The following is a 25,230-nucleotide window of genomic DNA, read 5'->3' as shown; positions in this document are numbered from 1 at the left end:
TCAAAATGCATCAAAGGCCTAAATATAAGACCCAAATAATAAGTTACAGAGAAGAAAATATAGATACCAAACCTATGGACCTTGGTCATAGAGAACATTTTATGAACTTGACCCCAAAAGCAAGGGAAGTAAAGGCAAAAAGAAATGAATGGAACTATATTAAACTAAAAATCTTCTGCACAGCCAAAGGAACTGACAACAAAACAAAGAGGCAGCCCACCAGATGGAGATGATATTTGCAAATAGTAACTCTGACAAAGGTTTAATTTCCAAAATATATAAAGAACTAATAAAACTCAATACCAAACAAACAACCCAATCAAAAAATGGGCAGAGGAGCTAAAAATATAAACCTCTCCCAAGAAGACATATGAACAGCCAATCCAATATAATAAAAGCCTAATATGCTATGTGTCTGACCGTTCATTCGACTGTTCGACCAGTCACTATGACTTGCACTGACCACCAGGGGACAGATGCTCCGACCGGTAGGTTAGCTTGCAGCTGGGGTCCGGCCAATTGGGACTGGGCAAGTTGGGCCAGACACACCCTGGAGCCCTCCTGCGGTCCCTCCCCGGGGGGCCAAACTCCCATAGTCCCTCCCCAGCCCCAATCGTGCACTGGTGGGGTCCCTCAGCCTGGCCTGCGCCCTCTTGCAATCCGGAACCCCTCAAGGGATGTTGGAGAGCTCATTTTGGCCTGATCCCCACAGGCCAGGCCAAAGAACCTCACTGGTGCATGAATCTGTGCACCGGGCCTCTAGTAGATATATAAAAGGATGTTCAACCTCAGTGACAATTAGGGAAATGCAAATCAAAACTACAATGGATACCACCTCACACCTGCTAGATTAGCCATTATCAATAAGACAAGCACTAACAAGTGCTGGAGAGGCTGTGGAGAAAAGGGAACCCTCATTCACTGCTGGTGGGAATGTACACTGGTACAACCACTACCGAAAGCAGTCTGGCCATTCCTCAAAAAATTGAGAATAGAGCTACCATACGACCCAGCAATTCCTCTCCTGTGTATATACTCGAAAACCTCAAAATCATGTATGCGCAAAGATATATGCACCCTTAAGTTCACTGCAGTATTATTCGCAGTAGCCAAGACATGGAAACAACCAAAGTGTCCTGCGACAGAGGAGTGGAGAAAGATGTGGTCCATATACACAACGGAATGCTACTCAGCCATAAGAAAGGATGAAATAGCACCAGTTGCAACAACATAAATGGACCTTGAGAGCATTATGCTAAATGAATAAGTCAGAAAAAGCTGACTTCGCTCACATGTGGGATATAAAATTGACACTTGTGAACATAAACAGCAGTGTGGTGGGTGCTGGAGGGAGAAGGAGGTCCCAGTATACGCCGACAGGAGAAGATCTGACTTTGGGTGGTGGGTGCTAGGCATTCTTGTGCTCTATAATGCCTGGCTTGGCAAGAGCCCCTCCCGGTGATTTTCCTGTTATTCTCATTATAGGTTTCATGATTAACAGCCTTCAGTTTCCTGTCAACTGCCTCACCCACTTTCCAGTGGACCATCTACACCTGACCCCCACCTGCACCTGGTCTGACCTTTATAAGAGACATAAATATCCTGCTCCCCCTACCCTGCCCCACTGATGCCATTTTGGTCTCAGCTCTTCTGCTAGCAGATGTTAACAATAAATGTATAATTCTTGCCAAACCAGTTTGGCTCAGTGAATAGAGCGTCGGCCTGTGGACTGAAGGGTCCCAGGTTCGATTCTGGTCAAAGGCATGTACCTTGGTTGCGGGCACATCCCCAGTAGGAGGTGTGCAGGAGGCGGCTGGTCGATGTTTCTCTCTCATCGATGTTTCTAACTCTCTATCCCTCTCCCTTTCTCTCTGTAAAAAATCAATAAAATATATTTTTTTAAATAAAAAATAAATAAATGTATAATTCTTTACCCCTTTCGGCCTCGTGCATTCTTCCTTTGGCCACTCTAACAGTGGGCACACGGTGCAATATACAGATCTTATAACAGAAACCCATGCCTGAAACCTATATGTTCATGTTGACCAATGGCTGCCTAATACATTTTTTTAAATGTCAAATAAAGGAACACAATGCAAAGAAATACTTACTAAAATTCCATTTATATAAAGTTCAAAAGCAAGCCAAACTAGAATGTGTATGTTCACATACAAAGAGGGAAGAACTATAAGAAAAATCAAGGAAGTGCCTGTCAGAGTGCCTACATCTGGGGAGAAGAGCATGTGATGAGAAAAGGGAATAAGTGGCACCTGCTCTAACTGCTTCTGTATCTGGAGTACTTTAAAAGCAAATTACCTAAAACTGTACTAAGCAACTAAAAAGAAGAGAGTCCAGAAAATCTCTACAACTGATTAAAAACTGGACTAAAGCGGTGATTTTTTTCCATAAGATAAAATAAGATATACCTGGGAAGCTGCCATTAAATAATGTCAGCAAAGTTTATTAAATACAGTGGGGCCTTGACTTACGAGTTTAATTCATTCCGAGACCGAGCTTACTAAGGAACTCGTTAAGGAGCTCGTTAACTCAAATTACTCTATCAACTCAATGCAAAAAATCGGCCGAGAGACAGCTGGTATCTCAAAAAACTCGTTAGTCGGGACACTCGAAGGCCCCACTGTATTTCATTAATGTACCTTTTGAATTATCTCCCACTAATTAAGACCGATTTCGTTCATTCATTCATCAAAATGCAAACAAAAATCAGTTTTATCCTGGAGGCAGATTTGAATGGTGTGACACTTTTATATATTATAACTGACCTATTTTCTTCTACTTAAAAACCGCATGTTATTTTATTTATTTCCTTACTGGAATTTCACACACACACACACACACACACACACACACACACACAGTGTAGTTGAAATGCCAGTAGAGGACATTTAAAACACCGAATACTCTGAGATACAACGGCATGCATGGAACAAGGAAAACTCCTGGACGTCGTCATCTTTGCAAACTTTTCCTGAAGCTGCGATTCTTGACTATTTAAAAAAGAAGAAGAAAAAGGTGTTCCTATACGTATTTAGGTATCAGGTCCTTGATCGCCTCCATTAGTCCATTTGTCTCAAATATTTTTTCAACAAAAGCCAGCTTACCCTGCCTTTCCTGTGTACAATTTCTACTGAAATTATATGACATTTCCATGCAAATGCCTTTGTAATCTCGTCTCTAACTCCCAAGGTCTTATAGGAGTCAGGATAAACCAGGTTGAACTCACAGATCTGACTTGCAAATTCCTCAGCTCCACTCGAGAGCGTTTCTAAACCGCACAGTCCCCGGTCTCTCACCCTCCACCCCGACATGCACGCGGAGAGCTTCTGCAAGAAGCGTAGCGGTCACCATAGCAACTGGGCTCAAGCCTAAACCCCTACGAAAGGGCAACAGGAGCAGTTTGCTCCCGGAGGGCTTCCCCGGACCCCAACTCCGCCTGCAACCGCCCCCACCGCCGCTGCAGCAGCGACTACCTGCCTCGGGGTCACCCTCAGCTCCCGACACCCGCCACACACACACCCCCTCTGGCAGCTGCCCTCTCGGGGGCCTTCCGCCCAGAAGCTGCTGGACGCCGACCGACCGGGCGCATCACCCGGCTGCTACCTGGAGCTCCAAACGCACCCTCGCGGTGCTCAGCCAGCCGCCCTCCTCGGAGCTCCACCTCCGCCTGGGTCCCAGATCCCACCCACCTCCATCCTCCGCCCCTCTCCCGCCCTTCCCACCCGAAATCGACCCGGCCCCGGCGAGAAGGGGGCGGGGGCGGGCGGTTAGCCCGGGCGGCAGGGCCCCGCCTTCCCGCTCTACCTGAGCCGGGCTGGTCCTCCACCTCTCCCCTGGTTCGCTCCGCCTCCCAGCCGCGCGCCCGCAGGCCCTGTGCGCACGCGTACCTGCCTCCACCCGCCCTCTCGTGGGACTGCGAGGCCTGCGCGCGCACCCACGCACCTAGCCACGCGTGGACCCACTTCCCAGTCCTCACAGGTGCGTAGGCAACGCCTTTCCCGGTCCAGCCAGGCCGCGCAGTCTCACGCCCCCGAGGAGCCGCTAGGTCTCCCTCCACCACCCCCCTACCCCCGACAGAGCGTCCCGTCTCCTAGTAACTAGCCGCCACCCCTTTCCCACCACTTAGTTCTTAACCCCTAGAGTGCCGGGAGCGCGATCGCGCTTCTCCTGTCTTTCCCCAAAAGTGCCGGGAGCCCGATCGCGCTCCTCCTGCAGTGTCACTATTAGATGCTAGTAGTTCACTCTTTATTGACAGGTGGCACCTAAGTGCAGATTACGCATGATGCCGAATGTTTGCAGCTCTAAAATTGAATATGTAACTTCATTTACTTGCGATTCATAATTTTTTTCCTAAACTGCTGTAAGATCAGCAAAAATGCCTTGGCAATTTTAGCATAGTTCCTAGGATACTGGTTGGCACTCAAAGTTAATACTGTACTTGCTGCGGCCACCGCGCAGGACGGGACGCGCATGCGCAGGCCTGAGCGTCCTTCGGCCACCTTCCCAAAGCTCTGAACACCTGCTTGTTTGATGTGACGCCTCCGAGCCGCTCTTCCCGGAGATCAAGCACCCTTCGGGACCCACGTTCGGTGAACTCGTTACTCCCCAGAGCGGCCCTTGGGCGCTGGGAGGTTGGCGCGCTCCTGCCGCAGTCGGTGGTTTCGGGAAGCCTCCCAGGTCGGGTCCTGCAGCGGCCCCAGGGAAAGGGCCGGCTGTTGGGTGAGCACCGGTGGCCTGCAGCCTGGGGAGCCCTGCGGACCCGCGGCCCCGCTCAGCCTGGCACGGTCCAGGCAGGGTTGAATCGGGAGCCCAACTTGAAAAAAAAATATCTTTGTTTCTTAATGTTTAATATGCCCCACCTTTCTCAAATAACCCGCAGGTTTCTGAACTTTAATGGTGGCTTTATCTCCCTGTCTTTTCCACAGATGGAATAGATAACTAGGTTTTTAAAGCTGTGCTCTGATTATCTTGATTTAGTATTCGCCTGTGTATTTCAAAAGTAACCTCACGTTTGAAGAGACTAACCGTTCCTGTTTTTGCCGGGTAAGTACTCATTTCTTTCCAATATAAATTATTGCAGAGCATAAACAAATTTCATGTTAGAACATATTTCTTCATAGAAGTACATTTAAATATAAGTGCCATATATGTTTCCATTCTCTGCTCTGGCTTTTTTCATCATTATGCGTGCTGTTACATTTTCTCATATTTTGTAGCATTTATTTTGCCATATCGTATACTTTGTAAGTATAGTAAGATACTAAAAAATTAAATTGAGTGATGCTGCTATTTTAGATAAAGTCAGAGATCCCAAGAGGTACATTTCCTCTGAAATATAATTATACCTAATTAAGGAAATAATGTAGGGAAAAGATCACTTTGTGGTCAAACCAGGATGTGAAGATTTTCCTTAAAAAAAAAATATATTAAGGACTATTAATTTCTTCCTCAGCCCAAGAAAGTAAAAATGTTCTTCCCTCAATGAAAAGCCAGAGTGGTCAGTGATGCATCCTGCCCCAATTAACCCTTTCATAGTAGCTCTGCGCTCTTCCTTCTGACTGAAATGCTAAGGTCTGAGTTTTCTATTCCCTTAGTTTCCCTATCATTTCACAAACTTTACTAAGAAAAATCGATATGTTGCCCTTTTGTTGTTGTTGTTCCGACCCCTGGTTGCCTAAAAAAGAAAAAAAAAATGGAGGCTCCAATTGCACATATATTAAGCTGCTTGGTGCTCTGTGCATTATTTTTTAATTAGATAGTTTCTATTATATATATTCAAGTTCACTATTCTCCTTTGGTGGTGTTAATCCCATCCACATGGGATTTTTTTCACAGCAAGTATATTTTCATTTAGTAACTTCCATTTCTTACCTTATCATGCTCACACTTTGCTCTAGCTTCATGGAAATGTGGAATATATATTAACATAGCTGTCAAGGTCCTTGCATACTAATTCTATCATTTGTGTCATTCCTAGTTAAGCTTCTGTCAACTAAGTCTTCTCTCCTATTTATCATTCATATTTTATGCTTGTTTCCATAGCTCATAAGTTTTTATTGCCTACCAGACATTGCAGATTTTACATTGTTAGGTGCTGGAGGTTTTTGTATTTCTTTAAGTATATGTAGGCTTTCTTCTGAGATGCTAAATTTACTTGGAAACAGTTTGATCCTTTAGAGCTGCCCTGTCAAAAATAGGGACCACTAGCTACAAATGCCTATTTGAATTTATGTTAATAAAATTAAGTAAAAGTTAAACTTTAGTTCCTCGTTTGTATTATGTACATTTCAAATGTACACACCCAGCTACTGGCTACTATATTGGATAACCATTGAAAATAGTTCTATTGGACACTGCTGCTTTAGAAGCTTGCTTTTAAGCTGTTAGGTCCAAAACAGTCTTTACCTAGGGCTGCTGTTTTGGCCCCATTACAGAACCAATATCTTTGTGAGGACTCTATGCAGTGCTCCATCCAGTCTGTCTGGTGGGCATCTTTTCATATTCTTATTGGACAGTCATAATCTTTGGACTAACTTCCTTGGTTAATTTCTAAATATTTTATTATTGTATTTATGCCACTGTAAAGGAATTTTTTTTAAAATTGATTTCAGAGAGGAAGGGAGAGAGATAAAAACATCAGTGATGAGAATCATTGATCGGCTGCCTCCTGCCTGTCCCACACTGGGGATCAAGCCTGCAACCCGTGCATGTGCCCTTGGCCAGAATTGAACCTGGAACCCTTCAGTCTGCAGGCCGATGCTCTATCCACTGAGCCAAACCAGCTAGGGCTGAAATTGTTTTATTAATTTCCTTTTCAGGTTCGTTGTTAGTGTATAGAAATGCAACTGGTTTTTGCATGTTAACTTTGTATCCTACTACTTTGCTGAATTCATTTATTAGTTCTAACAATTTTTGTGTGTGGCATCTTCAGAGTTTTCTACATATAAGATCCAATTATCTGTGAAGACAGATAATTTTATTTCATCCTCTCCAATTAGTATGCCTTTTACTTCTTTCTTCTAGAACTTCCAGTATTATGTTGCATAGAAGTGGCAAAAGTGGGCATCCTTGCCTTATTCCTGATTTTAGAGCAAACACTTTCTCCGTTGAATATGATACTCACTGTGACTTTTTCACAAATTGTTTTTATTTAGTTTCCTTCATTTTCTAGTTTGTTGAGTGTTTTTATCATGAAAGGGTGCTGACTTTTGTAAATGCTTTTTCTGCATCAGATGAAACAATCGTGGTTCTTTTTCTTTATTCTGTAGTGTGGTGTATTACATTAATCAATTTTCATATGGTGAATCATCCTTTTATTCTAGGAATAAATCCTACTTGGTCATGATATATAACACTTTTAATATGTTGTTGTATTTGGTTTGTTAGTATTTTGTGGAGGATTTTGCATAAGGGATGTTGGTTTGTAGTTTTCTTGCACTGTGTTTGCCTGGCTTTGGTGTCAGGGTAATGCCGGCCTCTCAGAATGAGTTAAAAAGTGTTCCCTCCTCTTTAACTTTTTGAAAACAAAAGATTGGTATGATTTATTCTTTAAATGTTACAATAGAATTAAAAAAAAAGCTTTTGTTTTTGTTTAGAGATTTTTTATTATTACTAATTCAATCTCCTTAGTAGTCATAGGTCTATTTAGATTTTCTGGGTTTTTTTCTTTTTTTATATAATATGTTTTTATTGATTTGAGATGAAAGGCAAGGGAGAGATATTAACACCAATGATGAGAGAGAATCATTGATCAACTGAATCCTGCATGCTTGCCACAAGGGATGGAGCCCACAACCTGGGCATGTGCCCTGATTGGGAATCGAACCATGACCCCCTGGTTCACAGGTCGATGCTCAACCACTGAGCTACTCCAGTTAGGTGGATTTTCTGTTTCTTCATGACTTCATCTTGGTAGGTTTTGTTTTTCTAGGAATTTGCCCATTTCAGCAAGTATATACAATTTTGTGGCATGTAGTTATTTTTGCACTCTCTTATAATGCTTATTTCTGTAGAATTAGTAGTTAAGTCCCCGACTTTCATTTCTGATTTGTCATTTGAAACCACTTTTGTTTCAAAGATTTTATTTTTTTCTATTATTTTTCTAGTGTCGATTTCATTTATCTCTGCTCTGATCTCTATTATTTCCTTCCTTCTGTTAACTATGGATTTAGTTTGTTCTTTTTATAGTTCTTTAAGTTGTAAAGTTAGGTTGTTAATTTGAGGTCTTTCTTGTTTGCTTAAGGTGTGTATAGCTATAAATTTCCCAAATTAGCACTGATTTTGCAGCATTCCCTAAATTTTTATGTTGCATTTTTATTTATTTTATGTAGTTTCATCTGTACATATTTTCTAATTTCCCTTGTGATTTATTTGATCCATTGGTTGTTTCAGAGTGTATTGTTTAATTTCCACAGATTTGTGGATTTTCCTGTTTTACTTCTGTTGCTGATTTCTCACTTCATCCCACTGTAATCGGAGGAGATACTTTGTGTATCTACCTTCTAAAATCTGTTGAAAGCCATATTGTAGCCTAAAACGTGGTCCATCCTGGAAAATGCCCCATGGGTATGGAGAAGAAGGTGTATGTTGTTGTTGAGTGGAATGTTCTATATATGTTGGTAAATCTACTTATTTTAATTGGTTTTCATATTTTCTTGTATTCTGTCTGGTTGTTCTATCCATTATTAAGAGTTGAGTATTGCCGAAACCGGTTTGGCTCAGTGGATAGAGCGTCGGCCTGCGGACTGAAGGGTCCCAGGTTCGATTCCGGTCAAGGGCATGTACCCGCGTTGCGGGCATATCCCCAGTGGGGGGTGTGCAGGAGGCAGCTGATCGATGTTTCTCTCTCATCGATGTTTCTAGCTCTCTATCTCTCTCCCTTCCTCTCTGTAGAAAATCAATAAAATATATTTAAAAAAAAAAAAGAGTTGAGTATTGAAGTTTCCAACTGTTAGTGCAGAACTCTCTCTCCCTTCAGTTCTGTCTGTTTTTGCCTCATATGTTTTGATGGTGTGTTATTATTTGGTAAAGGTTTATAATTGTTTGGCCATCTTTATTTTTTAGAGAACAACTAGCAAAGTGTTTGGACTTCAGTAATTATTACTTGAACCCATTAATAATTAATTAAAACTTTTGACAGCAAGAATGATAGAAAGGGCTAAGTAGAGAAGTTCTATTTTCTGAAAGGTGCTAAAACATAAAATCTGATCAATTCTTTTTTAAAACACTTTCAAAGAATCCATAGAACCTGTGACCCCTCCCACAGAGAAAAAGGAAACACAGAGAAGTAGCAGTGTTTTACTTTATATTGATGGATCCATCACCGCGATATTCCACCAACACGAACAGTGCCATGAAGTTGGTTGACATTCCCACTGTATTCACTTGTTTCCATTTTTTTTCCTCAAGCAATCAAGTTGAAGCAATCAAGTTGAAGCAACGTTTCCACTACTATATTTATTCAGCTCTTCCCATGGGATTTTCTGTTAGTAAATCTGCTACTCAGTTATCTGCTATGTGTATGGACGCAAAAGTGGACGATCACTTAATGCAAGGGACTGAGAAAAGCAAGCTGGAACCAGTAACTCAGTTATTTCAAAACACTAAGAAAATAAGATTAGAAGACCCAAACCAAGAAAACCTTACAAGAGAGAAAGAGAATGGTCCAGGCTCTCTTTCCGAGAAAGCCGTGGGTTCAGTAGTTTATGTTAAAGAAAGTGACGGAATAGAAATGACAGATGTGGAATGAAGTTGTTTGTACCTATTACCACAGAAATCAAAACTTGCTTTTGACTAAGAGGGCATATTGATTGAGAACTTAACCTCAGTAGGAAAACCTAACGAAATGAAGGAAGATGTCTGCTTTTTCCCCCCACTGTTTATAAATCACCGTAGACTGCATTTTTTTTTTTTACTCAAAACAGTTGCTTTAGGGAGAAAAAGCTTTCCAAAATTCAAAGTAGATTTCTCTGGTATTATCCTTGTCAAAAATCAGAGTTTTGACTAAAAGTATTTAAATGGCACTAAACCATATTAATGATAAAGTATTTAACTAGTAATCAAAAAACATGAAACAGTACCCAAACAATTTGACATCATTATGTCACACTATTTCTTGTGTACCAATTTTGTATGTTAGATTTCCAGTTTGGGATTTTGCTTAAGGGGACTTTATCTTTCTACATTTTTGCATTTCTGTTATATAGACATTCACTCTAGGTAAACTATGCAAAAAAAAAATCCCACAGTAAATTGCATACTTTGAAAAGCATTTCACATTTTAAATCATCCTTTTAAACTGTTATTATTTTCTCCACATCGAATTCATTTCAGAACTACAACATAGTTATTTCAAAGTGTAGTAGTTTATCTTACAATTGCAACCATTTTATAGCACCAATATTTAACGTAAGAAAATAGCCTTAAAATTATTGTTTAATATATATCATTTTGCCATTCTTCTTGAAATATGTAGTAGTTTGAAATGGCAGTATTGTCTCAAATAATGCTAGATGAAATTAAAACCATTTTGTATCTGGACATATGAGTTGTAACTGTATTATGTATGTTTTGAACATTTTCCTGTATTTTAATATTTAATGACTATCTCTAATGCCCAATTGAGTAATCTCCTTCATATTCTCAAAATAAACCAAAAGGAAAAGGCTTCTTTAAAGGGAAGCAGTATTTTATAAATTAAACAGTACTAAACCAGGAGTTAAAAAAAAAAAAAAAGATGTTGAATGGGACCTAACCAATAAGATGATGCTTTTTATCATTTACAGAACATAATTCTTTGGGAGAGAGAAAATACACAAATCATTCATTTGTTCACCTAACCTGAATTGTTTGAAAGAGAACAAATACACAACCCATTCACTTGTTCCCCTAACCTGGCACTGTACTCAGTGCTGGGGATATAGTGGCGAGTAAAATAGCTACGGCCTTTACAGTGCTTACTGTCTGGCTACGGAGAAATAGAACATCAGCTAGTAAATATGTAAGGTACAACCTGTGATATGCCAAGAAGAAAAAGTAAAATGTTCAGAGAGACAGATGAGGAGACGTAACACATAAACTTGATTTTTCATAATGGAACTAGAAAGGCTTCCCTGAGGACATGACAGGTGTAGCTTTTGCAGGGACGTGGTTGTCCAAGTGAGATGATGGTGCTGATTGAAGTGGTAAGAAGGGTGTGTAGTCCAGGTGAAGTTGGGCAGGATGTACAGATGATTTGAAAGTGGCGAGTGAGGAAAAAGAAGGAGTTTCTAGCAAAAAAAAAAAAAAGGCTAAATGCATGGAGGTTCCTGGGGAACAGGTGTGCTCGGGGGCACGCTTTTTGGACATCCCGGGTTTCCAAGGCAAGTAATAATGGATGGAGCTAATCATAAACGTTTCGAAGAAATGCTATTTAGAGCCATAGGCATGAATGATATGGCTTAAGGTGAGCCTATAGTTTGAGATCAAGTCGTGAAAAACTCCAACATTTAGACAGTGATGGCGAACCTATGACACGCGTGTCAGAGGTGACACACGAACTCATTTTTTTGGTTGATTTTTCTTTGTTAAATGACATTTAAATATATAAAATAAATATCAAAAATATAAATCTTAAAATATATATATATATATATATATATATATATATATATATATATATATATAAAAAATCTTTGTTTTACTGTGGTTGCAAATGTCAAAAAATTTCTGTATGTGACACGGCACCGGAGTTAAGTTAGGGTTTTTCAAAATGCTGACACGCCGAGCTCAAAAGGTTGGCCATCACTGATTTAGGAGCTGGTCATCGCAGGGGGAGCTGGCGAAGGGGGCCGAGAGTGGGCAGTGAGGTTGGCGGAAAACCAAGGCGGGGAAATGTCAGGATTGCCCACAGGAGTCGTTAAGGTGGAGGGCGTCAACTGAAAGGTTAGAGGAGGACTGAAAAGTCCATTGGATCTGACAACATGAATGTCACCAGTGACCTTAGCAAAACCACTTAGAAAAAACAAAAAGGGACTTCACTCAGGCATTGACAGACTGGTGTTCCACGTCCACAGTGTCCAACAGGACATTGGATATTTGTATCGGATGTTGAATTGGGGGTGATCTTTCCTTGTGTGTGATGCCCGGTGCCCTGCAGAATGTCGAATGTAGTAAGTAGCACACCCAGTCACTGAGACAACAAAAAAGACAGACATTAATTATCCTCATCCAGCACCACGGCTACTAAGACGTCATAAGATTGGGATCCCCAAATCCCAGCCAAGCCGTGAACTGGACAGCACACCTGGGAAGGGAAATCCCAGACTTCCTGAAAGGGGAACAACGGGGCAAGTTTAGCCACTTAGGTGTTTGTTTGGGGGGAGGCTTCCGTAAGTGGAATCCTCAAGGAAGCACTTTTTGGAGTGTTATTGTTTCTGATAAGTAAATTTCCCATATTAAAAAAATATATATTATTTTTATATATGTATATTATGTATATACATGTATATTATTGTATATGTATATGTACATATACAATAATATATATATATGAATGTATATACAATACATACATATGTATATATACATATATGTATATTATTATATATGTGATATATATATATGTATGTATATATATAGTACAGGGTTTGTTCCTTTAAATGCAATGTCTTTCCCACCGGACTTTCGTTTCCTCGCCTCCCAAGTGGAGTTAGTTGCCTGCCTTTGGGGCGTGGCGAGGAGACCGTTAGGGACCCGGTGCAATGCCTGGCCGCGCAGGGAAAGGACTGACTTGTTGGCACCGGGCCTGGCGGGTGACCCGGGTGCCCTGGGTGTCTGGCCGCCGTGCCCACACTCGCCCCCGAAGTGCCCGCTCCAACCAGGCACGGCCGCCCCTCCCGCCTTCGCTCCGGCTGTCACGCAGCGCGTGTCCATCTGAGCTGCCGGCTCTGGGGTCGGGTCGTACCCGCGTCCTGGCCTCTCGTCCGGTCTGGCGTGGGCTCGGCCACTCCCAGGTCCCTCAGAAATCCTCCCGGGTCACCCAGACCCGCCTGGACACGCGGGGCAGAGTAAAGCCCAGCTCTTCTGGGCACTTCCGGTGGCTCTTAGCGCCACTTCCGGGGCGGGGCGGGGCCCGCCGTGCGCGCAGCCTGCAAGCCGGGGAGACGGCAGTGAGTCCCCGGCACGAATCCGCGTGACGGGGAGCAGCAGGTGGGATACCCGGCCGCGTGGTTCTGGGGCGCCGCTAGCCGGGACGGGCGGGCGGGCGGGAAGATGGGGGGCTCCAGGCCGGGACCCGCGCAGCTGCTGGAGGCGCTGCAGTTTGCGCCCAGCCCCTGCGAGTAGCTAGCTCCATGGTTGGAAAGGTCTCTCCCCGATATCGGAGGGTGAAAACTAAAACGCGCTGGGTGCCATCCCCGAGTCGGAGAGGCGAAATAACACGTGCACAGGACCGTCCTGAGGCTCTGGGTCAGTGCCGCGCCGCCAGAAAGGGCCGGGTAGCTCGGAGACGTGCCCTGCAGGGGCCGGGCCAGCCTGGGTGGGTAAGTGTGACTGTTGCTGTTTGCTTTCTGGCTGGTGATGAAACGAAGCCTGTCTGGCAAGGCAGAGTGTCCCCTGGAACATGGGAATAAGAGTGTCCTCTGAGGAAACACTATAAAGTCCATCAGTACAAGGTGAGAGTGGAGATATGCAAAGTTAGTGGGAAGAAACCAGGCCTTCAAGACTTGATTATATCCTGACGATGAAAGAGTGTCATTCAGTCGGAGCACCACGCCTACTGAAGATGGAATGAAAGGGAGGGAGGGTGGCCTGGCTTTCATCCAGGGAGCTCTCCAGAGCCCGGGAGTTGAGAATGTGATTTCCAAAGGGCTCATCCCATCAGACACTGAGATCGCTCAACTCACTCCTTTTATTCGGATTCTGTGTTCACCAAGCAGCATCACGATAGGTGGGAGAGGCTGATCTGAATATCCCTTCGACAGCCTACCGTTCTCTTTGTAACTAACGAATAGGATTACAAGTTGTGTGTGTTTCCCAGACATCCCTTTGTTTCCACTTCTTCTCACTCTGCTGCTTCTCCTCCAGGGCTCAGCTGGGAATGTTACCTCCTCACAAGGGCCGCCTGTTGCGTTCAGTTGCCTAGAACAGTTTCTGGCCCCTAGGCGCTCAGCCTACCTCCCTCAGCGCTCTCAATCCTTGCTCAGATGTCACTTTTTAAAGTTTTTGTTTGTTTCTTTGTTGTTGTTGTTTTGTTTTATTCTTTTTTTTCCTGTTTTGTTTTATTCTCTCTTTTTCCCCCGAAATGTCACTTTTTAAATGAAGCTAAGCCTGACAAACCTATTTAAATATCAGCCCAGTTCCTCTTAAATATAGTCTTCCCTTTCCAAGCCTTACTTTTCTTTTTTCCTATAGCCCTATTCACTTTTATTTATTTGGTTCACTAATGAACCCCACATGCTAAGACCAATGCCTGTCCTATAGTTGATGCCACTTACCAAGTATTATAGATTCTCTATGCTTAAATCTCTAGGGCAGTGATGGGGAACCTATGGCACACGTGTCAGAGGTGACACGCGAACTCATTTTTTTGGTTGACTTTTCTTTGTTAAATGGCATTTAAATATATAAAGTAAATATCAAAAATATAAGTCTTTGTTTTACTATGGCTGCAGATATCAAAAAATTTCTATATGTGACATGGCACCAGAGTTAAGTTAGGGTTTTTCAAAATGCTGACACACCGAGCTCAAACGGTTTGCCATCACTGCTCTAGGGTGTGTCTCTGAAGTATAAATCTGATCTTCCTGCTTTCTTAAAACTCTTCAGCACCTCCTCCATGGCCCTCAGGATTAAGTTATGCATTTAACACGAATTTCAAGTCTCTTCCTTATCTGACCTCTACTTCTACAGCCTTCTATCTCTTGCAACTCTCCTTTCTTGTACTCTCCCCCCCCCCCCCCCACCATTGATTATTAGAGAGAGTGGAAGGGAGGGGGAGAGACAGAGAAACATCGATGTCAATTGGTTGCCTCCCACATGTGCCCTGACCAGAGCCAGGGATCGAGCCTGCAACCGAGGTACATGCCCTTGACTGGAATCGAACACAGGACCCCTCAGTCTGAGGGCCACTGCTCTATCCACTGAGCCAAACCGGCTAGGACTCTTGCACTCTTAAGTTCAGCGGTTTTGTGCATCTTAAGTATAAGCCAATGGAATTCAATTTTTTGAATTCTTTGAATGGGTCTTTTTTCCCTCCAGGCTGTTATACTTTGTTGTAATACTTTTCCTTATCCCTTTTATAGCTCAGCTTCAATGTCACTTGCACTAATTTGAGGAATAGATGGCCCTCTGGTGTACACACCCTATCACAGCACTTATGACACTACTAGAGGCCCAGTGCACAAAATTCGTGCACAGGTAGGAACCCTAGCGGCTGCTGGCTGCCAGCCAGGGCCTTCTTTTGTTCTGTGTCGCCCCCTTGGTGATCAGCGCATGTCATAGTAAGCGATTGAACTCCCGGTCAGTCGAACTCTCGAGGGGACACTTTGCATAGGCTTTTATATGTATAGATATATTTTAATCATTGCTTTAATTGCTTTTTAGTATCTCCCATTAGATTTTGAGTTCTTAGAAGACAAGAACCACTGTATGACCTTAAATGTCTCTCATATTCATCCCCTTCTTTATGTCTATCCTAGTTCAGGCCCTCATTATCTCTAACTTGGACAACTTCAGGAGTCTATTAACTGGTCTCCCTACCCCTGATCTAGCTTTTCTTTAATCCATGCTCAACACTGCTGGCAGTGGTAGTTCTGTTTAATGCCTGACTTATCTCCTGCCTGCTTAAAACACTTCAATAAATCGCAGCTGCTTTGAGAAAAAGTCCAAATGTTTTAGGATCACATGAATTTGCCTCCTCCCTCCCTCTGTTCCCTTACTGCTTTGTATCTAGTAGGCACTCCATAAATACTGGTTGAGTGAATGAGGGACTATATCAAACTCAAACAGAACCAAGAACAAGGGTTTAACCAAAGAAGGGACTTCCTATGGCAATGTAGCCACAGACGTCAGTGGAGCCAAAAGACTAGAAGTGTAACTGTCCCTGGGGAGGGAGTCTCCAAAACATGCCTTACTTTTAGATGACTCCTTGTCTTTTTATGTCTGGAATATGCTACTCCCATCCACTTGGTCAACACCAACAGATTTCAAGACAGTTCAAGTATCTCTCCCTCTATTAAACTATCCTGACCTCTCTGGTGTAAATTGGCCCAACTTTTCTGTAGCATAATTTATCAAAATATATCAAGAGTGATGAAAATATGAAACTCCTTAACTTGGGAATTGTGTTTCTAGGACATTACCTAACTACAAAAGACTTTGGCCTACTTTTGGACTTCAATAATTCATTCTATCTTTGACCTAAAGAAAAATTATGGCTATCCTAAGAAACAGAATTGGTACAGAATGGTTTCTTTATGACCATAACTAGTCAAAATACTTCATTGGTGTAGCTAGTATTTTCAGCCCATTGCCACCTAATATTTAATGAGCACTGCTAAAAAAAAAAAAAATAGTGTCCAAACATAATAAAACTAGAGGGCTGGTGCACAGATTCATGTACCGGTGGGGTCCCTCGCTGTGGCCTGAAAGGATCAGGCCAAAACCAGCTCTCTGACATCCCCCGAGGGGTCCCAGATTGTGAGAGGGCAGTTCTTGGGTGATGCACCCCAGAATCAGGCTCCCTCCTCTCTGGTTCTGGGTGCATCATCCAAGAACTACAGCTGCCAAGTCACTGCGGCTCAGCAGCTCCTGCATTGAGCGTCTGCCCCCTGTTGGTCATTGCATGTCATAGCTACTGGCCAGTGGGGCGGTCAGCCGGTCCCTTAGGCTTTTATATATTTACATTGTTCCTGCTAATCAGATTGCCTCTCCCTTTGACCTCAGGGGGTCCATCCTAATCTAATATTGATCTGAATGAGTTATGTTGCCAGTAAATCAGTCAAATAAAGTATTATCATAGCATAAAGCTTTCCACAGAGATGTTCATGAATACATTGCTGATAACAGAAAAACTAGAAACAACCTAAATTACAAACTAAGATTGAGTAAACTATGATATATCTGACAATGGAATATTACACAACATTAAAACTGATGTGAAAACAGATTTAACATTGAACGAAATAATAGTACAGTTCCACTTCTGTGGAGAAAAGTGTGTGTGTTTACACATGCACAGAGAAAATGAGTACACACCAAATTGTAAATTGAGATTATCTCCAGGTGGTAGTATGGAGTCTTTTAGTTTGCTCTTTTTACTTAACTATAATATTCTCATTTTTCTCAATGAACTTATAAATTCAAAATAACTGGTTTGGCTTTGAGATATATTATATATTTGAAAATTTATTGTTTGCAAAATCTGTGTCCCTATGCCATTTCAACGGAAATGATTTGAGGTTTGTCTTCATTTATTTCTAGGTCTCTCTTGTCGATTGCTAAAGACAAATGGTAAAGCTAAAAGGCAAGAAAAGCAACTGTCCTGGATAGAGAATTAGATAAGTTTGGATTAAATAACCAAGAAAGAAAAACAGTTTTCCTTTTCTCAACCAATTAATTTGTTTGTCTCCCATCTTTACAAGCATGCTGATCCCATTTTCAAAGAACTGCTTACAGTTATTTTGTAACTTCAAGGTCCCAGCAACTGGCTTTAAAAACACAGTAAAAAGAGGGCTCATTTTACAGTCAGTTTCCAATGATGTTTACCAAAATCTGGCTCTGGAAGACTGGATCCATGACCATGTGAACCTAGAAAGCAAGCCGATACTGTTATTTTGGAGAAATTCCCCCTCTGTTGTAATTGGTAGGCATCAAAACCCTTGGCAGGAATGTAACCTGAATCTGATGAGAGAAAAAGGTGTAAAACTGGCTCGGAGAAAAAGTGGAGGAGGCACAGTTTACCATGACATGGGCAATATCAATTTGACTTTTTTTACAACCAAAAAAATGTACAATAGGATGGAAAATCTAAAGTTAGTTGTGAGAGCTCTGAACGCTGTCCAACCCCAGCTGGATGTGCAGCCTACCAAAAGGTTTGACCTTTTGCTTGATGGACAGTTTAAAATCTCAGGAACAGCTTCGAAGATTGGCCGGACAACTGCTTATCACCATTGCACTTTGTTATATAGTACTGATGGGACCCTCTTGTCGTCTTTGCTCAAGAGCCCTTACCAAGGGATCAAGAGCAATGCAACTGCTAGCATACCTTCCGTAGTAAAAAGTCTGTTGGAAAAAGACCCCACTCTGACCTGTGAAATACTGACAGATGCTATTGCGGCAGAGTATGCTGCTTGTCATCACATTGAGAATCACATCAACTTGATAAACCCAGCAGATGAGACACGATTTCCTGGAATAAATAGCAAAGCCAAAGAACTACAAACTTGGGAATGGATCTACGGCACAACTCCGAAGTTCAGTATAATAACTTCCTTTAATGTGTTACATGAACAGTCACTCTTGGAAATTAAAGTACTCATAGATGTAAAGAAGGGGAGAATTGAAATCTGTAACATTGAAGCCCCTGATCATTGGTTGCCACGGAAAATATGTGACAAATTAAATTCAACTTTTATTGGCAGTAAGTTCTGCCCAATTGAAACTACTATGCTAACAAATGTCTTACATGAAACATGTCCGGAAGATGATGAAGTACACAGTAAATGGAATATTGTCTGTGAAAAACTTAAGGGAATAATGTGACTGCAAGTAAAGTTAATATTGGCAGGTTCAGTGAGAAAATAAAAATTTTCAATGTGCATTGTGTGTCTCTTAAAACTAAAAGGATGTAGTCTCTCTGAGTAACTTCTCCCCATTTGTGTCTATCCCCTATCCTTGTCCATATTTCCTACTGACCTCCAGGATACTCTGTCTCGTTCCGCACTGATTTTAATACCTGGCATGCATTTATATTTTAGCTCCTGCTTGTTACCATCTTGGGAATGTTTACCATATCGGACACTCTGACCTTAATTATTTTTCTTACTTCTGGGGAATACAGTGCAGGCTTCTTGCCACCTCTGATACCTTAAACTCTAAAATTCTCCCTTTTAGTTACATCTTATCCTTCCATCCTCTCCCATGAAATCAAGCCTGTTTTAAATTCCAACAGTTGATTTTTTTACTCCTATGCCGAAATGGGAAGAAAATTCACATGAACCCAATTCATATTTAGTTTTCAACTTGTGTTTCTTTTTTCTGTGGTGTCAGATTCAACTCATCCGTTGACTCCCTATCATTTTTCAGAGGCATTATTCCTAAATGTTTTCACTCTACTTCAGTTCAGAATTCCACTACTCTTAATCTTGTCACAGACCTTGACTCATGATGTGATAGCAGAGGTCTTCAGAAATGAGGGCCTTTAGTCCCCCATGTTGTCTACTTCAATATTTCTCATTTCATCCAATCTCAGAGAAAGAAATACCTCCTTTTCCTTAAACCTAACTCCTCTAACTGTACCCTAGATTTTGTCCTCTCCAGCCTATTTGGGCCTTGTACTATCAAATATTTATCTCTTTTTTTTTGGTATTTTCTCGCGGCTTTCACTGGATCCTTACCCATAGTGAATGAACGCAACTCTCTTGCTATTTCTTCATTACCAAACTTCTAGAAAGAGTAACATCACTTCCCTGGCCAGGTAGCTCAGTTGGTTAGAGATGTCCCTATATGCCAAGTTTGTGGGTTTGATCCCTGGCCAGGGAACATACAAGAATCGACCAATGAATGCATAAATAACTGGGAACTGTGCCTGAATGAAGAACCAAGCCCTATATAAGCCAGACCCCAACAGCAGTTCAGCAAGCCACCTTCCTCATTAGTGTGTGCTTCCTTGACGCATCAAGCTCCCTCCCTCTCCCCTTTCCCTCCACCTTGTTTTCAGTAAACCTCTTTTTTGGAATGTTTCACCTCCTCTCTTGATTTCCATCTTGGGAGAAGAGGGGGTACAAGAACCCCTTCACCAGTGACACATAATAAAGTTGGGCAAAACTAATTTGAGCATTTTCAGGTTCAGCATTATCAGCACCTGAACCTGAAAACATCAAAGAACATCAGGAACTTTTCTGGAACCCCTCCTTGTTCTTTTATGCCAACTCAATCATGTGCCTGCTGGCTCACAAAGGTAAAGCAAACCTGGTGTCTAAAGACACCCAGGGCTACTATGCTCAACCTTAGTACCATGGCTCCTCCCACCTGGCTGTGGTCTTCCACACTAATTTTGAATATAATCTTCAGTTTTTCTCCTGATGTGATGTTTATATGAGCACTCTTTAGCACCAGTACTTCTATTTCTCTCTGTAGACTCTGGGTTAACTTAGTCTTTACTAGTAAGCTTCTGGACTGCCCATTGCTTCTACCTGTACCCACTCTCCTAGTCTAACTCCATATAACCTAATCTTTTTCTTTTTTTTAAAGAGGATGCTTTTTAAAATATTTATATTTTTATTGATTTCAGAGAGGAAAGGAGAGAGAATCAATGATGAGAATCATTGATTGGCTGCCTCGTGCATGCCCCCCACTGGGGATAGAGCCCACAACCTGGGCATCTGCCTTTGACCAGAATCAAAACCAGGACCTTTCAGTCCACAGGCCAATACTCTATCCACTGAGCCAAACCAGCTAGGGCCATACAACCTAGTCTTTGTTCCCAACCAGTCAACTGGCATCTTGATGGAAGAGCTTACCCAGAACAATTGATTCTAAATTGCAAATCTTTATAAATGTGCCAGCCAAGGTTGACTGAGCTGCAAAATGTATCTGGATAACTAAATAAGTGGATTTGCCTTTATGGAGTTAGGTAATGGTGGATAAGTAAATATTGGTGAGTGTCTGCCAAAGACATTTAATTTTAACAAAATTAGCATTGTACTTTTTTCCTGGATATTAAACCCACAAGCCCATCTGTCTCTTAAGACTACTCTTATCCATATTTTTTCCTCCTGGACTCTAAATTCCCAGGGGCAATATAACATCCAGTTCATCTTTATGACAGGTACTCATTATTTGTTGATTCACTCTCCAACACCCAAGTAGTAGAAAAAACGACTTAAAACACTGTAAATCTAAGTAATGTATTTACAAAGATATTTAAGATTGGTCACAACTGAATAATGAATCCATAAATTAGTAGGAATGTACAAGTTTATTATTAAATTCACATTTTATAGGAATAATCTGTCCAAAGTATAAAAAAATCTAATATTCACTTAAAATAGAAATATACACTGTAAATTAAGCTACTGCCCATCATATTTTTTTCGTGTGCCTGTTATGAAAAATGTCCACTGTTGTTTCATGACATGGTCTTAAATCAAAATCACAATATCCAAGGGAAAAACGACCCTAAGAAGAGAAGAAAAGAATTTTTTAACAAAGAACCAAAACCATGCTAAAATGATACAAAAAGAGTGCTACCTACCCATAAGGCTATATCCTACCTGTGGTTTCTTAAAATAATCCAGTCCCCTTCCAATCTTAATCATCCATCCATTGTTGAACCTATTGAAATAAGTATATAGTATAATATTCCAGAAAGTTATGCCAGACAATTATCAAAGCTGTAGGGTATGAAGTGTCAGCGAATCTCCCCCTAAAAGAAAACCATTTCCTCCAGTAGCATGAGTTGAACCAAACCTGGGGTAACTCATGGGCTGTGTCTACAATGAAATAAAACATTCAGAGAAACCATGGGTTGATTTGATTAAGTGATAAAAGAGTTTAATAATTACATTAAAACTTACTCTTGAGCCCTGGCCAGGTGGCTCAGTTGGAGCATCATCCCATACACCAAAAGGTTGTGCGTTTGACTTCTGGTCAGGGCCCATACCTAGGTTTCAGGTAAGATCCCTGGTCGGGGCATGTAAAAGATGCAAATGATTGATGTTTCTCTCTCACATCAATGTTTCTTTCTCTTTCTGTCTTTTTCTCTGTCTCTCTTTCTCTCTCTCCCCCTTCCTCTCTCTAAAATCAACAAACATATCCTTGGGTGAGGATAAAAAACTTACTCTTGAATTTCAGCTTGCTGCTGATAAAACTTTCCTGTTCTGCCAACACCTGGTTTCAAAGTATACTCAGGCAGGTTGTGGTGGTGGTTCAGGGGTTTCCTACCTAGGGATGGGAACATAAGCAGGAAGAGCTGTGGATCCTGACCTCTGTCAGCTTCAACCACAGCAGCTGCATTGTCATCGGTTTTGCATTTAGGTTGTGCTTAAGTTTTTCCTAAGATTGGGGGTGCCGTTGCTATCTATATATATCAAAGCCCAGTGACTGGAATGGCAGAACGACCAGAACGACTGGTGGCTATGATGCGCACTGCGGCAGCCAACCAGCCTGATCCAGGCCCTGATCAGCCGCCGCCCCCCCCTCACCTAGCCCCTGATCAGCCCCCAAAACCCCACCAGGGCGGGGCACCCAGACCCCACCTTCACATGAATTTGTGCACTGGGCCTCTACCAAACATATGAAAGACACTGTACTAAACACAGGGAACATACCACTAAAAAACTACATATACTGTTTCTTTATGGACATAGTATACTTTCATGCCTACTAAAATATTTTATAAAGTGTAAGAAGTAAAGCCACATTAAATATCAGTATGACACAAAGGGAAATAAATTCTCTCAATACCATAACACAATATGTATAATTGTCATGTAAGAAGAGAAAAGTACTTCCTCTTCTTACATGACATAGAACATGCAAATTTTATTGCATCAGGAAATACTAAACACATACAGGACAAAATAAGCCAGACTTTTTTCTTCAAAAGTGAAAAGATACTAGAACTGAGCTTTATTTAAAAAGTTCAATATTTAAATGGAATATTTATGTGCAATTATATACAACTTAAGAAAAATAAAAATAGTATTTTTCAACTGCATAAAAGTTAAAATATTACTATATACTAACCTAATTTCTCGGTCATGTATGGAAGAAGAATATTCTAATTCCAACAGCACTCCATGATTCCTAAGTGATGCTTTTATTTCTTCCAGGCCACTAATTTGCTGTGCTTTCCCAAAGCCCTATTAATAGGAAAAAATATCATTTTCTGACTCAGTTATTAATATTTTAAATTATCCCTGAGCTATGCAATGTGTATCATAGGTGAATTAAAATGGAAAGATTAAAAAATAAAATAAAATGGAAAAATTCTATACTAGTTTCAATGTCTATTAATCTCAATGAAGCCAGCAAAGAATATGATGTAGTTTATGAGCAATTGTTTTTATCAGAAGAATTGTTTTTTTCTAATGTGGACATAACTCTGTCCTATCTCCTAAAATGTATTTATAGTAATGCTGTTTAGTTATTTAGATGGAACTGGCTTGTTTTCAAATTAATCCTAGAAATCTGAATTATTTAGAAACATTCCTATGTTAAGTCAAAATCAAGAGAGAGATGCCCACTATCATGCTATGATTCCCCAGAATGCCAATGCAATCAATCAAGAAAAAGAGATACACGTGACAACTAGTAGGGAAAAACACACACACAAAATTGTCAACAGTGTAGTCAGTGTGACTGTCTCTTAGAACATGCAAGAGACTAAACTGACAAACTATTTAAATCAAGTTTAGCAAGCTGACCAATTGCAAGGTACAAGACACTAAAATCAACAGCATTTTCTCAAGGTGTTTTATGCCCATCGTTAGAAAATAAATTCGCCCCAAGGAAATACCTCTAGCTGAAGCATTATGTCCAGGTTTTCCTTGCTTGAACTGAATCTTGTGACTGAATAAAATGAAGTTAAGAAAGAGTAAATGCCTTCAGATACCTACTTCATCCAGGGAGGTCAGAAGGTGAATGGTTTGTACTTTACATGGTTTCTTGATAAGCATCTCACAAAATCGAAGGAAGTTATACAGCTGAAAAACATTTAGGATGGGTTACTAGTACCTTGCACATTTTAAATAACATTCCATCACATGTTAGTGGGTTACACTTACCTGATGAGTATGCCTAATATAAGGGTCTTCTATCCAAACTTCTCTCACTGTCTCATTAAGGTATTCTTGAAAAAGCGACTCATAACTGAATCCTGTTGCATTCTCCTCTATTTTAATTTGCTTGTGATACTTTCCATCTACAAAACATAAGCTTTACTATAAAAACTAGTGACAACTTATTTTATTTTTATACTTATTACATTTATATATAGTGATTCATCAGGATCAGATACAATTTAATTTTTTTAACTCCTCCACTCAGTAAACGTCGTCTAATCCCTGGTGTATACCAGGCACGTGGCAGGATGCTACACATACAGAGGTAAATAAGGCAAACCATCCACAAGTGACTCCTGCCTTTACAGAGGTCCAGAGATTTCTCGGAACAGGTTCTTGAGCTGATTCCTAGGAACCAGGCATTTTATTCAAGAGAAGACTGTATGCATAACAATATCTGATATTCTTGTCACCATAAGTAGAACTGCAGTGGCTATCTGGTCCTTCTCTTTAGATTTAAGTCTTTAAAAAAAAAAATATTTTATTGCCAAAGCCAGTTTGGCTCAGTGGATAGAGCATCGGCCTGCGGACTGAGAGGTCCCGGGTTCGATTCCGGTCAAGGGCATGTACCTGGGTTGCAGGCACATCCCTGGTGGGAGATGTGCAGGAGGCAGCTGATCGATGTTTCTCTCCCATCGATGTTTCTGACTATCTCTCTCCTTTCCTCTCTGTAAAAAATCAATAAAATATATTTAAAATATATATATATATATATATATATATATATATATATATATTTTATTGATTTTTTACAGAGAAAAAGGGAGAAGGATAGAGAGTTAGAAACATCGATGAGAGAGAAACATGGATCAGCTGCCTCCTGCAAACTCCATACTGGGGATATGCCCGCAACCAAGGTACATGCCCTTGACTGGAATCGAACCTGGGACCCTTCAGTTTGCAGGCGGACGCTCTATCCATTGAGCCAAACCAGTCAGGGCTAGATTTAAGTCTTTTATGTCCTGCAATTTAATAGCTAAAGTGCGTTTAAATACATAAATGCAATATAATATGAAGTTCAGGAGTCTTTATTAGAACTTGTATGGGAGTGTTTTAAACAGAAATTGATTGTACTTCTCAATAACCCAAGCCAAAGACTAGGGTGCCAGAGGGTCAGTAGGATTCATTAACGTTGAATAATTATTAAATAAGTTATCAAAGATCTTTA

The 25,230-nt window shown here is 41.1% G+C and overlaps 3 protein-coding genes across 5 annotated transcripts in view; 2 read left to right on the top strand and 1 right to left on the bottom strand.

The window, feature by feature from the left end:
- The first annotated feature begins 4,870 nt into the window (after positions 1-4,870).
- LIPT1 (lipoyltransferase 1) lies at positions 4,871-18,816 on the top strand. Of its 2 annotated transcripts, none has more exons than XM_081112792.1 (2): positions 4,871-5,061; positions 17,479-18,816. In XM_081112792.1, the coding sequence occupies exon 2, from the start codon at positions 17,641-17,643 to the stop codon at positions 18,757-18,759; it is 1,119 nt and encodes a 372-aa protein (XP_080968918.1). In that variant the 5' UTR covers positions 4,871-5,061; positions 17,479-17,640; the 3' UTR covers positions 18,760-18,816. The 2 variants fall into 2 exon arrangements, with proteins under 2 accessions (XP_080968918.1, XP_080968917.1); XM_081112791.1 differs by lacking the exon at positions 4,871-5,061 and adding an exon at positions 13,115-13,206.
- LOC308534322 (uncharacterized protein C2orf15) lies at positions 9,373-10,731 on the top strand. Its single transcript, XM_081112795.1, has one exon. It carries the CDS (start codon positions 9,491-9,493, stop codon positions 9,764-9,766), a length of 276 nt encoding a protein of 91 aa, XP_080968921.1. The 5' UTR covers positions 9,373-9,490; the 3' UTR covers positions 9,767-10,731.
- A 2,367-nt stretch (positions 18,817-21,183) lies between the features above and the next one.
- MITD1 (microtubule interacting and trafficking domain containing 1) overlaps positions 21,184-25,230 on the bottom strand; it is a 45,917-nt gene continuing 41,870 nt past the window's right edge. Inside the window, exons 5-10 of one of the 2 annotated variants that reach the window (XM_081112786.1) lie at positions 24,006-24,142; positions 23,879-23,924; positions 23,738-23,790; positions 22,966-23,081; positions 21,492-21,552; positions 21,184-21,396 (exon numbers count right to left, since the gene is read on the bottom strand). In XM_081112786.1, the coding sequence (XP_080968912.1) occupies positions 21,301-21,396; positions 21,492-21,552; positions 22,966-23,081; positions 23,738-23,790; positions 23,879-23,924; positions 24,006-24,142 (509 nt within the window). In that variant the 3' untranslated portion in view covers positions 21,184-21,300. Of the gene's footprint in view, positions 21,397-21,491; positions 21,553-22,965; positions 23,082-23,737; positions 23,791-23,837; positions 23,925-24,005; positions 24,143-25,230 lie in introns of both variants that reach the window. The other variant, XM_081112787.1, reaches the window with a different exon arrangement.

This window comes from Myotis nattereri, assembly GCF_964212035.1.
Source record: "Myotis nattereri genome assembly, chromosome: 18".
In the NCBI taxonomy this organism is placed as follows: domain Eukaryota; kingdom Metazoa; phylum Chordata; class Mammalia; order Chiroptera; family Vespertilionidae; genus Myotis; species Myotis nattereri.
This window is presented reverse-complemented; position numbering and strand designations above follow the sequence as displayed.